This window comes from Lissotriton helveticus, chromosome 5_1 (assembly GCF_964261635.1).
Source record: "Lissotriton helveticus chromosome 5_1, aLisHel1.1, whole genome shotgun sequence".
Classification (NCBI taxonomy): Eukaryota; Metazoa; Chordata; class Amphibia; order Caudata; family Salamandridae; genus Lissotriton; species Lissotriton helveticus.
Window position 1 is genome coordinate 1228720787 of NC_136065.1, and position 13949 is coordinate 1228734735.

The window sequence follows — 13949 nt, forward strand, 5'->3', positions numbered from 1 at the left end:
GCTATAGGAAAAAAGAATACAAATGCAATACGATACGGGATATAGGACTGCGTACGCCTAAATCGCTGCATCGCCTTTTTGTATACAGTCTGCTGCACCCCATCTACTCCCTCCACTGCACACCCAGGCCTCACTGCTCACCTTTTCGCGGACAGGGTACGTTCTACATCATGCAGTCCTGCTCTGTCACCAAGAAGTCTCACATTTGGTGCTGAGTCTTGATATCACTATGGCAAAGGACATACTCGTGCACCAATCATCATCGCAGGTTCCCCACCCGCTCAATCCTTGCGGTACCACTAATTCAGTGACCAAAGAGGCCACTCACATGGTGATGGGCCCCCTGTTCGGAAGTTAGGGCCTACATGCGGCGTCTGAACCATCAGGACGGGCCATCACAGCGCTTGCAATGGGAGCAACTCTAAAATGGCGTAGAGCACGTGCGCCCCGTCTTTTTTATTGGTAGGGTCACGTGTGTTGTGAGGCATGTGCTGGTTGGGTGTGGTGTGGGTGTATACCAGTCATGAGGGAGTGTATGTGTGCCGTTCCGACAACTAGACCTGGAACTAAGAAATCACTACAATGGAAATCTGGGCCATGTAGCGTTGTTGTGTTTTTCTGGAAGCGTAGTGGGCTGGACTGACGCATTCCAGTGCTGCGCGTGGCTGTGAACGATGACTCCGGAGCTATGGGCGTGGTTCCGTCTTGAGCTATATGAGAAATTAACTGATTCGGGTGTCCGTGTTGTAGTGCTGCCGTCACCCGGTTCTTAAACGCAAATGTGTCATTATTTCTGTAAAGTCCCACAACATTGCCAACATGGAAGGTACGGGGTATCACTGACCCTATATTCATCCATAGTTGCACACATAAAAGATGGTGGACATGATGCTTTTCTGCGAATATGAATGTTTGTTGTCCATTCAGTAGAGTGTTGTAGCTGTAGTAATACAGGGCTAGGAAAGCTTTAGGTTGCAGTTTTTGGCGCATGAAGGGCAGCTAATATATATACGTATGTGGTCATTCGGGTATACTGTCGAACTTGGTGCTGGAAATCAGTGTTCGAGGCTCGGAGTCGCGTCCACATCCTGTTATTGTAGCGAAATGAGGTAATCTACGCGTGCCTGAAAAAGTACTGTAAATACGGTGCTCATGTAAATTGCTGATATAGTTTGGGGTTGACTTCGCGCTATATAAATATGCTAAAAAAATAAATAAATGGAGCAATAGCACACACTCATAAATTTACTATACACTTTGTTTGCAGTATTGTAATGATCCAGTTTGTACGTTCGTATTTGTAGAGTAAGCGAGAGAATGTTATATAATCAAAGTTTTTGTTACTGGCAGAGGTAAGATGGTTGCATACGCTGTTTACAGCATAATATAATGTAGTAGGGTGCAGGAGCAGCATTTTACAAACATAATAAATGCAAAGACACAGATAAATAGTTGAAGTGGGTACGGGCACGTGTGCTGGACTCCATTTTATTACGTTTCTGTTGGTAACAAGTAGAACAGTAATCATGATATCATACACAGATATTCAATCATAAATGGTTTATGACTTCTGCTGTACAAAGGTAGGAGCACTATATGTGAAATAATACACAGAAGATTATATCGTAAAGGGTTCATGAGTTGTGGTGAACTAAGGTAGGGTCAGTTTGTGTGGAGCCTGCGATGAAGTCTGGTTCAGGCAGACCGCACTGGTAAGAATGTGTTTTGACTACTGAATTTTGCCTGAATAAGGTGACGTGGGGATTATTTATGGTGCACTGAGTTAGTGGTATGTCTGGTGCTCAGCTTGTGCGCACTCTGTGATGATGCGCGGTTCGAGCAGTCTGTACTGGAAGCATTGTCTGTTGCCTACTGGACTGCATCATCTGTAATCACGATTGAAATAAAAGATGAAACATGTATGGAATACATTGTCGAAATATGTTTGTTTCAGGGACATTATAATTCAAGTTGTGACCTGTGACTGTCCAAAGATATGTGAATAGTTAATTCAGTAGGTATATGACATTAAGACTACGAGTTTTAATAGTTGTTTGGGTGAGTGAATATCTTGATGGGTGTGGTGATGAGCAAATATATTTCTCAATGGTACATGTCCAACAGAGTAGAAAAATAAAAGGCAGTGTATGTGACAGTTGTATATAAATAAGTATCCATAAGACTCATTGATCCCATGAGTGACTGTATAGATAACTGTATACTTGTAATAGTGATTTCATAACACAATATGTATGAGTTACTATCTATATGAATAAATGAAGTGCTATTTGTATAAGTGTATAGCTGAGTAAATGTAAATATGATACATTGTTTGCAAAAGTGAGTAGGATGACTGCATAACTGAATAGGATGTGTGCTGTTGTGTAATGTCAATATAGGTTTATAAGTATATTTGATAGTGTTCTATTGATCATTGACGACATGTATGAGTGAATCTATAGGTAATTGATTAGATGTGTGCGTACATCTAGGAATCGATTTTTAGATACTTGTATTGCTGTGTTAATGGATTCAAATATGGTACTCTGTATTTTACAGTGAGTGATGAAAGGTTATACTAGTGTATGATGAGGTGTATCTGATTGTCACATGGATGATGTCATCAGTGATGCCACTGACCATGTCATGAATGATGTAATATGTGACATCATCACCAGTGGATTGCGGGCGCGAGAGTTACAGTTAGTACAACTAACTATAACCGAGGAATTTCAATGGTTTTGTATGAGTGAAATGTCCAGCTAACTATAGCACCCCTGAAACCTATGTTTTTTTTCATAGGTTTTAGGAGTATATATATATATATATATATAATCCATCAAATGCCCCAAAGCAGTTCTGGATGCACTCAACCTGCTGTTGTAAACCATGCGGTTTATTAGCTTCTGGCAACCAATAATGTATCCCCGGTCTTTAAAATAACAATGCCTGATGCATTTCGAAGTTCTAACTTCTTTTTCAAAGGCAACTGATGAAAAGTCTCACAGAGCGCTCTGCATGCTTTAAGTATAGTACCAGCCCTTTGTGGGCATTGCTTAGTGCTATCTCATTACAATGAATGCTGGAATCATTAGTCCAATCTCAAGCATTATTCTCAACCTTAGTAGCTTCTGTGGACTTTATAATGCAGTTATTTGGTTTCTTTCTCTTCGTAGGGCTCCAGGAACACTTGGTGATTAATTATGTCACAACAGCCGTGCTGAAACCGGTGCGGAAAGGTTCCCACTGCAGCCTCTCATTTCTTAGCTGAGACGGTGCAATCCAGTGCGGCAGGGCTGCCGTGTAAATAGGTTATCCATCAAATGCCCCAAAGGAGTTCCGGATGCACTCCACCTGCTGATGTAAACAATGTGGTTTATTAGCTTCTGGCAACCAATAATTTAGTCCCGGTCTTTAAAATAACACCTAAACTTCAAAACGCGTCAGGCATTGTTATTTTAAAGAACAGGACTAAATTATTGGATGCCAGAAGCTAATAAACCGCATGGTTTACAACAGCAGGTCGAGTGCATCCGGAACTTCAAGGACATTGCTCAATTCAGGGTCTGAGACTCGGCTCACCCTCATGTCCTAAAAGCTCCTGCTAACCCCTGAGGTTCTTGACTGCTATCAAATCTCGGAAGCTCCTTTTTATTTCCAGGGCCTCCGCTCACCCTCAGGCACCTGACGTTTTCTCCTGCTCATTGTCATTTGTCTGAGGCTTTTATCCCCACTTAGGACCACAGAGGCTCCTGGTCAGGGACATGGATTCCTGAAGCTCATGTTTACTCTACACAACTAGTTTTCAGATGAATGAAACTGTTTCTAGTTTCCTCATTTTCTGATGCATGTAATCCCTGGTCTTTCAAATCACTGACTTTACTAGGTGGTCCACTAAATTACTGTTTAGGCATATATCTGCACACTTCTCTTATTCATTTATTTTAATATTGAAGTACACATTGTAGACCTATGTGTGTTTCATGCATATAGCTTTTCACAGTGCTCGAACCTTGATGAGGAGTGCTGCTTTCTGTGGGATGGCCTTAGTGGGTGCCAGTGTGGAGTCTGGGAGGCCATGCACCAAAGCATTTACACCATCTAGAGGCTAGAGTGCAAAGGCTTAAACAGCAATTCTGAAGTTGCTTTCTTTCATGGAGAGAACGGGTGCCTTCTTGGTTTTCATGGTTATTTGTTCCTGAGGATGAAAGAGGTGTCCATGGTGAAGCCAGATGACTTGGCATTTGGGGAAAGTTGAGGTTCAGATCCATCCAGGTTCATTTTATTGAGCCTTTTTTCATATAATCACCACGTAGCCTTTTAATCTCCACTCTTAAAGACAACAGTACAGTATGCAGACCTGTACACATTGAATATGAACATTGCTTCATAGTACCCAGGCTCTCGCTCACAGACAGTGCATACAGGTGTGCACTGAACTGACCTTCGCTCACTGACGGTGCATACAGGTGTGCACTGAACTGGCCTTTGCTCTCTGCATATACTGATGTTCATACGCTACACAGGCATTCTGTCCCTACTTTTGCAGACTGCCACATACTACAGCCCGGCTTCTCTAACGAAAAGCATGTGAGCTACTGGTAGCTCGTCATCCACCTATAAGTAGCTTTCCTGTGTACAACCGAGCCTAATAAATTAGAAGTTTTTGCTTGGTCCAATTGATATATAAATACCAAAATTGAAAAGTTTGTATTGGAGACAAAAAAAGTGTCTCCATGTAGAATGTATATGCTGATGTTTGGAGAAAAATGGTTGAATTTAAAACAATGTAAAGCTGATAGGTGAGTGATACAGCATGCAGCGGAAGGGAATGTATTACTAATATTATTAACTTGGTGCTAGGGGTCCTGCAGCCATTGCTGTTACGTTTTATCCAGATAGAGGCATTTCACATTGACAATTCTTTTTTTACCGTATTGCTGTCTGATCCACTGAGGTGATCCCGGCTAGTAATCTTGCATATGGTCACTGTGTAATCTTGTTTGATGTGGTCACAATGAAAACTCTGACATTGCCAGTAGCTCTGGATTGGAAGCTCAAGGTCCCTATAAGAAGTAGCACAATAGTATACAGTGCAAGCCTGGGGTAGGCTAAACTCCTACCCTTAACAAGGTAGATAGGACAAGAATACAAGCAGAACTGATGCCAAAATGTAGGGCCAAGTTAAAGTGGGTGCAGCAACTGGAAGAAACACATCCAAGGAACTCTACACCTCAAGCTCCAAGGCCTACTAAGCACCAAGAACCATAGAGCCGTATAGAAGCCCCCAGACGCCTCCAGTTTGAGAAACGAACAGAGAGCATGAGGACTGGATCAGAATGTAAAGGACAAAACCATCGCAGATGGTGCCAGCACCACAATCTAGCACAGAGTAAGAGTGTGAGGTGTCCCACAAAGTGTGCAGGCCGAAGTCATGGGGCAACCCCCAAACAGAGCATTGCACTCCTTTCTAAAGACCTACAATGCAGAGGAAGTCTACAGGAGCAGTCAAAGGATGCAAGCACCCAATCTCAGGCCCAAATGATACTGACCTGGGAGAAGGCCAGACAGAAATTACACAGCCTTGACCCAGACATCTCTCTACAATACTGAAGCCAGAGAAGAAGGCTTCAAAAGTTTGTATGGTCGAGTTAGGAATATTCCAAAGCAAAAACCTACCAAAGAGAATACCTAGTTTGACCAGATGCCTAGGGAGTGTGGGGAGCACTGACAAGAGGACAACATGCCTTTCCCCCAGTGTTAAGTCCCAAAAATTAGCACGTGAAACAGTCCTCCATCCTACCGAAATTGTTGAGGGAAAATCCCTTTTAGATTTGAGCTCAATTAAAGGATCAAGTGGCAAATAGGAGAGGCCACAGGACCCGAGCTCCCTGAGCTCTGAGAAATCAACACAAAATGAGGGTAGGGAGGCATGAAATCGCACAGTGTCAAAAAGTCCAGTAGTCAAAACCCCGAAAAACTGTATTGAATGAGAAGACCTTATCAACAAAAGAACAAGAAGGAAATTCAAGCAAAGCAGGGCAGCTGTGCCAGCCTGTAGCCAAAATTCCGCTTCCTACACAGAAACTACAAGTAAACGTGGATCAGGGCAGACCACTCCCAAAAAAGAGTAAATAAGGTTGTGGTGGTCAGATGCCCTGTTATGAGAGCCAAACCTATCTTCTGCAGTGAAATGGGAGAAGACAACCTCATGTGGAACCCACTAGAGGACCACCAGGGAAGCACACTACAAGTACTAAGTGGAACAGGAAGTGAATGAAAACCCCAACAGAAAGGCAATTGGTTCACTGATCCTTGCAGGCCACATGTCTCCGGCCAATGGGTCAAATCTTGCTACAGTAAAAAACACAGAGGAAATCTACATACTAAAGACCATCCGAAGAAAAAAAGGGGAACAAAAGAGTCTAAGTGGCAGGAAGCAACCCTACATAGAGAAGGGACACACCCTCAGCAAACATCAGCTTGGATGCCTAAGGTAGTAAAAAGCCTGACAGTCGCCACGTGCAGGGAATGCCCGACTCTGGTCCAACCCAAAAATGACAGTTGAATGAACCCACCAACAACTCTCAGACCAAATAAAAGGGGCAAGAAGGATACAGGGGGAGGGGTGGACAGGGCGGAAAACCCCACACATTCCCTGACAGAGAAGGTGCACTGTGAGTCTACACTGCTTACACAAACAGGGGGCATGGAGCAACAAGAATAACTCCAGAAGCTCTAGGCCACTCAGGGGGGTTGAAGAGACAGCCACCATTCCAACCCTAAGCTCCACTAATAACAAAGGGAGAGGGAGGCTCGACATCTAGTCTAGACAGATTTTAAACCATCTCACTTATCCCTCAATCTCAAAAGCAACACACCTTTAAGAAGGCTGGGGCACAGAAGCTGACATCAGCAATAGCACAGGAATAAGTTGAAAGGAGGGGCTACTTAGCCACGTACAAAGGGCCCCCCAGCATCCTAAATTGAGCAGGCAAAATACAGCCCCCAGCGCAGTGGGGAGCCAGGGAAGAGCAGACCAAATATTGAAACTAAAACCACAGTCCCTAAAAAGCCTAGCAGAGGGGTGGGGACACACAGCCCAAAGACAATGCCAAGACAAGAAGAGAGGGCATGTATCATGCCCCAGAACCAGCAGGCAGTGCGGAACTATCCTATATTTTAGGACAAAGGGGGTACTCAGATGTCTGCTGGTGAACGGTCCCTTTTGCCAAACAACAAAGTGGAACACCGCATTACCATGTCCAGTAGGGAGCACAAAAGGGAGCGCCCACACAAGCTCCTGTGCCATGTTAGTTTTATTTCCATCAGTGGAGGTACACAGCATTATTAGTAGATTGAACCCAACACAGGACCCGAACCCAGCAGGGAGCCAGTAAAGTACTAACCAAACATCATAAGATCACTACACAGCACCCAACATGCTAGGCAGGAAGCGGGAAGCATCACACAAGTTGCACTGGAAAGCCTGAGCTCATCCCACACCACAGGAAGAAAAAGGTGGGGGAACATGCACCTGTCATTAAATGAATGCGACTCCAGCACTGTGAAGTGAGCAGTAGAGCCTAGCCTCAACCTAGCAGAGAGCACAAGTTTGAAGACCAACACCCAGCCCTGCTAGTCTGTAGGGGATGAGAATCCACATCTATTGAAGACCACAGCTCTATCACCCAACTCAACAGGGAGCCACGGAAGGGCAGGCCAGACACGGGAACCATCATTACACAACCCCAAACAAACATATCCGGGGGCCTAAGAGCTCATTGTTCCATCTGAATAGAGATCAAAACCCTAGTAGAGGTAAAGAAAACCATTAAAAGCAAGGGCACATTCCACTGCATAAATAAACTGCAGCAAAGTAAAAAGGCACAAAGAGGGCCTAAATTGTAAGCAGAACCCCTACCAGGGCCCAGAACAGGGCTCAAGTCTTAAAATAAGAAGTGGGGAACTCACCAAGTAAGGCAGACCGTGCATACCGACAGTGCATGTGACATCACAGGAAGTGATATCACCACGTGTGACATCCCAGGAAATGACATCATGGCACATCACATCGTATGTGGCATCGCAAAAGGTGGCATCACATCCCATGACCTCCCAGGAAGTGACATCAGATCTTAAAACCTCACATATGTTTAACAGGTCTATCATGAGTACATTGAGCGCATTACAGTATTTAACAAATTAGATTTTGCATTGGAGTTGTACCAAAATATTGACGCAAACCCCAACGCAAAATCTGGGCCTCAACATATACATTAACCTCTTTTAGACTCTTTCACAAAGAATCTGGTAACAAGCACACAAACCTGGCAGTAATCTGTTTTGCTTAATTGATTGCAATGTCTGTATTTTAAAATATCTTATGGGGTTAAGGCACCTGCTGCAGAGATCTTTGTGTACCAGCTTAATCTCAGTGAATAATAATAATGGTACAATAACTCTGGAGGAATACGTATTTGCTGGAGAGATCTGTGTTTTGCCTAGTCCTAGTTTCGAATCAAAGTTGTATAGAGGATTAATATGTCTCCTGCAAAGCACAATATGTAACACAGAGATGACAGATGTTTATTTTATGTAAATGGGTAAGTGGGTTGCTGCTTTTCAGACAGAGGTCATTTTGCTACTTGAAGTTCATAAATTGTAATGCTTCTAATAAAGTGCAGAGAAGAATGAAGGATATGTGGCTCCTTCACCTTCTAACCCTCACTGTCACATGTAATGCATCCTTTATATTGATGTACACACATATGAATCATTGTCAATGTATAATCTGCACATGTGATGTAAAGCGCTCTGACACTGCATATAAAAGAAATAAAACAAAATAGTGGTATTTAAATTGTCATTGGTTGCCCCAGTATTTACACAAATGACATTTTTAATATGAAGCACCTCTATATCTGCCACCACAGGACCCCCTCCGCCTCCTGTTTTATCTATCTGCCTTGTGAGGCCGTCACACTGACCTTCTGGGCCAGGGCTCGAGTCGTGGGTAGAAGCCATGATCTACCCACTATTTCCAGAAGGTAGACGCCCTCTACGCTGCTGCAAAGCTGGCTGCATGAAGAGTACGACCTTCCTTTCCTACTTCTCCCAGAATTCACAGAAATATGCTCAACTAATATATATGATTTCGAGCAATTACAGAAAAGGGCAATAAAGGATTACGGGAATAGGTGCCATGTCTAGTCATGAAGTGTTAGAAAGATTCTGTTGTAACCAATTGTATTTTGGAAGTCTGACTGATGCTTATTTGAAACAGGAGCCTCACTAAGGGCGGGGAGGTAACAACTCTGTTCCATGTCTTCTCCTTGCAGTTCACTTCCCTGTGCGCCTTGTGAATGGCAATAGCCGGTGTGAGGGCCGTGTGGAGATATACCACCAAGGAGCTTGGGGGACGGTGTGTGATGACTTCTGGGACGCAAATGATGCCCAGGTGGTGTGTAGAGAGGTCGGATGTGGCTGGGCTGTCTCTGCTCCTCAGATGGCCCAATTTGGCTTCGGCAATGGATCGATTTTACTGGATGATGTGCAATGTGGAGGGTCGGAAACCTACCTGTGGCAGTGCCAGCACAGGGAGCTGGGCACCCATGACTGTTCACATCAAGAAGATGCCAGTGCCATCTGTTCAGGTACCTTTAAATTTCTGCTTGATATAAACAGTTTAGAACATCTTGCTGTAACTAATGTATAGAAGGTGTAAGAGTCACGCATCCTTACTTCCTGATGATACCTTAAACTTCCACTCTCTGGGCTCACAGATAATACACACGCACCATAAAACAGTGAGGAGGGGAAGAGGATGTGGCGTAATGGCCAGATCTGCCGACTTTGAAACTGGGGAACCAGGTTTGAGCCTCAGTATTGCTCAGTATCCTCTAATACCAGCTAAATCACTTAATCCCCCAGTACCTACAAAAAAAAAAGAATGTGTCCTCAACATAGTGGGTGCTCATGTAAAGACCTCCGGTCGACTTTGTGCTATTTAAAACAGCAAAACAAAAAAGGCAGTCACCACCTCTCTTGCCACAACACATTAGTCTCAGAACTACAGCCCCTATCACGAAGCACAACGGCCCAAGTGCATCATCAGCACTGCAGTCACATTTACCTCATCACTACAACATCACTGGTGTAACCATGGGCGTCTCATTTCTAGAGACTCAGCACCAAAAAGCACCTCACTCACTACTGATTCAGCACACCAGCCGCTGCCTCCTGCACAATTTAACAGCTGGATCTTTTACTCAAAAACCCAATACCTGTAAGTCATTGGACGTACGTATAACTATACCACTGTAGGAAGCTGGCTCTGTATATACTAAACCAAAGTAAGGTATAGTGTGCACAGATTCCAGTGGATCCCCAAACGCTTACAAAGGTAAGAGTAGATATTACGTTTTTCTCTATTTGTGGTAGTGTGGGTGAGCAGTAAGGCTTTATCAGAGTGTAGTGTTAAGCATTTATTGTACACACTCAGGCAAGAAAGTATAGTACACACTCAAAGACTGAATTTAGGCAAATTGTTTGTGTAAAAATACTTCTTTTGTTGTATTTTATTTTTAGGACCAAGCACGACTTGGTACAGGTACGTAAAATTGTCCGTTTCACAGATGGATTGATGAGGATATACAAGCTGAATGAAATTGACTTTGTTACAGGTTGGTACAATGTTTAAAACAGTTGTAATTATTTTTGGATTACTTTGTGTTTACTTTATAGATTACTTTTTCTACTCAGTGTGACATGCCTAGATACCACACTGGGGCATTTTCTAGAGAAAGGTAAGTAAAACACTTTTGTATTAGAAACAGTTACGTAGGTTTCATACAAACACAACTCACGTTTTTAGAAGAAAACAGTCAATGCAGTCCTATGGAGGAAAATGTGGTTATCGGTTTGCAGGTAAGTAATTGGTCTTGAGTGTTGAGTTCCTAGGGTTAGAACAAGTGTTGCCCAAGGGTCAAGGATGCACTCAAAGAGCACCCTCAGCTGCAGTAGGGCGGCCGGGTGCAGAGTGCTGAGGCCCAATGTTAGCTTAAGGGGCTAGGGGGCCATTGGTTGGTGGCTGCTCTCAGACAAGCCTCTGAGTTGCGGGACCAAAGCTCCTAGGGTTAAGCTCAGGGCGAAGAGGGATCCGAGTTAACACCCAAGGTGCACCCACAGCGGCACAGGGGAGGCCGGGTGCAGAGTTCTGATTTGGCGTTGGGTGCCTTGTTGTTTTCAATGGAAGTTACTGGTTTTGGATTTTGGCTGCAGGCTCGGTCCAGGAAGTCTTCTGGGAGGAACCAACATCTGGGCAAGCAAGTTTGGGCTCAGGGACATAAGTGCACCTCAAGTCCTCTTCTCCAGGGTGCAGAGCTGCTGGGTGAGGGGGTGCCTTTTGAGATCTTATTTCACCTTACCAGGCCACTCGTGGTTGGGGGGCTCCGTGAAGAGGCTGTAGGCGACGTCAGGGAGTCCTGGAGGGAAGGGGAGCATTATTAGTGGTAACATTTCTTCTAAGCTCAGATTAGGTCCACCAATTAGAGTCAATAGTGGACAAAGAATTCCTCCACTTTCTTTCACTTTTGTGTCTTCATTTGCTTAGCGATAGAATATAAAAAATATGAAGGCGCTAATATATTTTGTGAGATACCTGCTCATCCACATCAGTGACTCTCGCATATACCCAGATGCTAGATTTGGCAAGTGCAAACCGGTCGGGTGTGACTCCCAATCTACCCTACAACCTCTGGTGCTCGTAGGACACCAAAACCATTAGAAGAATGTCAAATAAAAATTCTTGGATATTCTGCTAGCGAGATATCCAAGATATCTAAATTATAAAGTCTTAATTAATTTTTATCAAGTTAATAATTGGTGCAGCAGTCCTCGTACCTGGTACTGGAGCACGTGCAGCTGTGCCTGTAATGGGGACATCTACATTCGTCTTGTGGTCCAGTTGTTTACTCAGTGGGACTAGGAGGTCAAAAGCTTTAAAATGTGTTAATGAACTCAATTGCCTTATAGGTCAGCATTATTTGGAAGCATCACAATAGAAAGTCTAACACTGGCTCCATTGCTAAGGCTATCGTATGAAGGAGATACACTGTATAGGTTATCAGTGTCTTTGTTATGTAAAGTAAATTTTCAAAGGAGTATATGAATGTGGTTGAGGACATTCAAAAATGACTCGGCCTCTGGGGGAACCCTTCGGTAGTTGATTTATTAACGAAAGACATGCATCGCAGCAATTTGAATGCTGCACTTAAGCACTGGTTAGCAGTGGTAAAGTGCTCAAAGTCCTAAGGCCAGTGAAAAGCTACAGATACAAGTAGAGGTAAGCAGGCAAAAAGTTGAAGGAAGACCACTATAAGGATGAAAGGTCTAACATGTGTCCCCCCCAGCTGAAAGTGGGGAGACCTACCCAACCTTCGGGTAGTTGTCATTACTAAGGCAGGGACACCTGGATAGACTGTCTGCATTGGCATGGTCCACCCAGGGTCTGTGTTCTACCCTGAAGTCCATAAACTGTAGGGAAATGGACCATCTCAACAATTTTGCATGAACCACCTAAGGAGTCTGTGGTCAGTCTGAATTGGGAAGTGAGTGCCCAACAGGTGTGACCTCAACCTCTTCAGTGCCCAGACCACAGCAAAAGCTTCTCTCTCTATAGCACTCCACCGCTGTTCCCTGGGGAGTAACCACTTGAAGATCAAGGCTACAGGCTAGTCCAGGCCCTCTTCATTTAACTATGATAAATATTTGGTGTTTTATATAGAGCGTACATGACCCTATTAGGGTATCAGAGCGCTTCACATTTACATAGCCCTAATCTTAGGACAGCAGGTTTGATACGAACATAAGCCACATAACAAGCATACAACAATTTGAGAGAAACAATTATGCTTACAAGATCTAATGTGTATAAACATCGATTTGAGAGACAAACATTTGTGCTTTCATAATCATATATACAAGTCCTAATGACTACTAGAGATCAATTTGAATTAACAGGGTGTGTGATCAGGAAAGTGACCTAACCGTGTCTAGTCTACTGTTATTATGGGACGAATTTGCTCATAAGAAAGATCTTAACTTCTTTTTTGAAGGCTGAAGTGGACAATATTCTTCTAATGCTCGGGGGGAGTGAGTTCCAAATTATTGGTGCTGCACCAGAAAATGCGCTGTCATAAGTTCTCTTCTTTCAGAAGAGGGCAGGTTTCAGTAAGAGATATCCATGGCTCCGAGAGACTGTGCTGCCTCCTGATAATGTGATTTTCTGGGCGAGGTATAATGGTGTTTTATAGTGTATCGCTTTGTGTGTGATAAATGGCATCTTTAGTTGGATTCTTGCTCTGTAAGTAGCCAATTAAGCGCTTTGAGATGAGGGGTGACGTGATCACATTTTCTGGAGCCTATTTTAAGCCTTGTGGTACCTTTGAGACATGCTTTTAGTGGGGCTGTTGAAGTCTTGGGTAGTTCTGCTAGAGCTGTGCAACCGTATTCGATCCTCGAGATGACTAATGCCTGGACTGACGTTTTGAGGTCCGAAGTAGATATGAAAACTTTCAGTTTACTAAGATAGCTTAAATGGAAGCAGGCATTTTTTGCCATTGTGTTAATGTGGGTTCGCATGTTCAGGTTCTTGTCTAGCACAATTCAAAGAGATTTGGTTGGGTCTACTAGATTCGGAGTACAGTTTAGCGCAGAGATCCGCTTGGTCCATTCCATTATATTCGTCACACTTTTCTGGGGGGAAATCAGAAGGAATTCTGTTTTATGCTGGTTAACCTTGAGCTGATTATTAGTGAGCCAATGAACGGTCCTCTTTAAGGCCTGGTTCATGATGTCTATCTCTTCCACAGATTACATCTTGATATGTAGCTGTGTGTCATATGCATACATGTGGAAGGAGATGCTTGCCTGCTGTAAGATTTCTG

The 13949-nt window shown here is 43.7% G+C and overlaps 1 protein-coding gene across 1 annotated transcript in view; it reads left to right on the plus strand.

Annotated features, from left to right (window-relative positions):
* The window catches only part of LOC144752607 (scavenger receptor cysteine-rich domain-containing protein DMBT1-like), a 1088995-nt gene that overhangs the window by 494783 nt on the left and 580263 nt on the right, over positions 1–13949 (plus strand). The window contains exons 25-26 of the mRNA XM_078640489.1: positions 9342–9656; positions 11026–11034. Of these exons, the coding sequence (XP_078496615.1) occupies positions 9342–9656; positions 11026–11034 (324 nt within the window). The remainder of the gene's footprint in view (positions 1–9341; positions 9657–11025; positions 11035–13949) is intronic.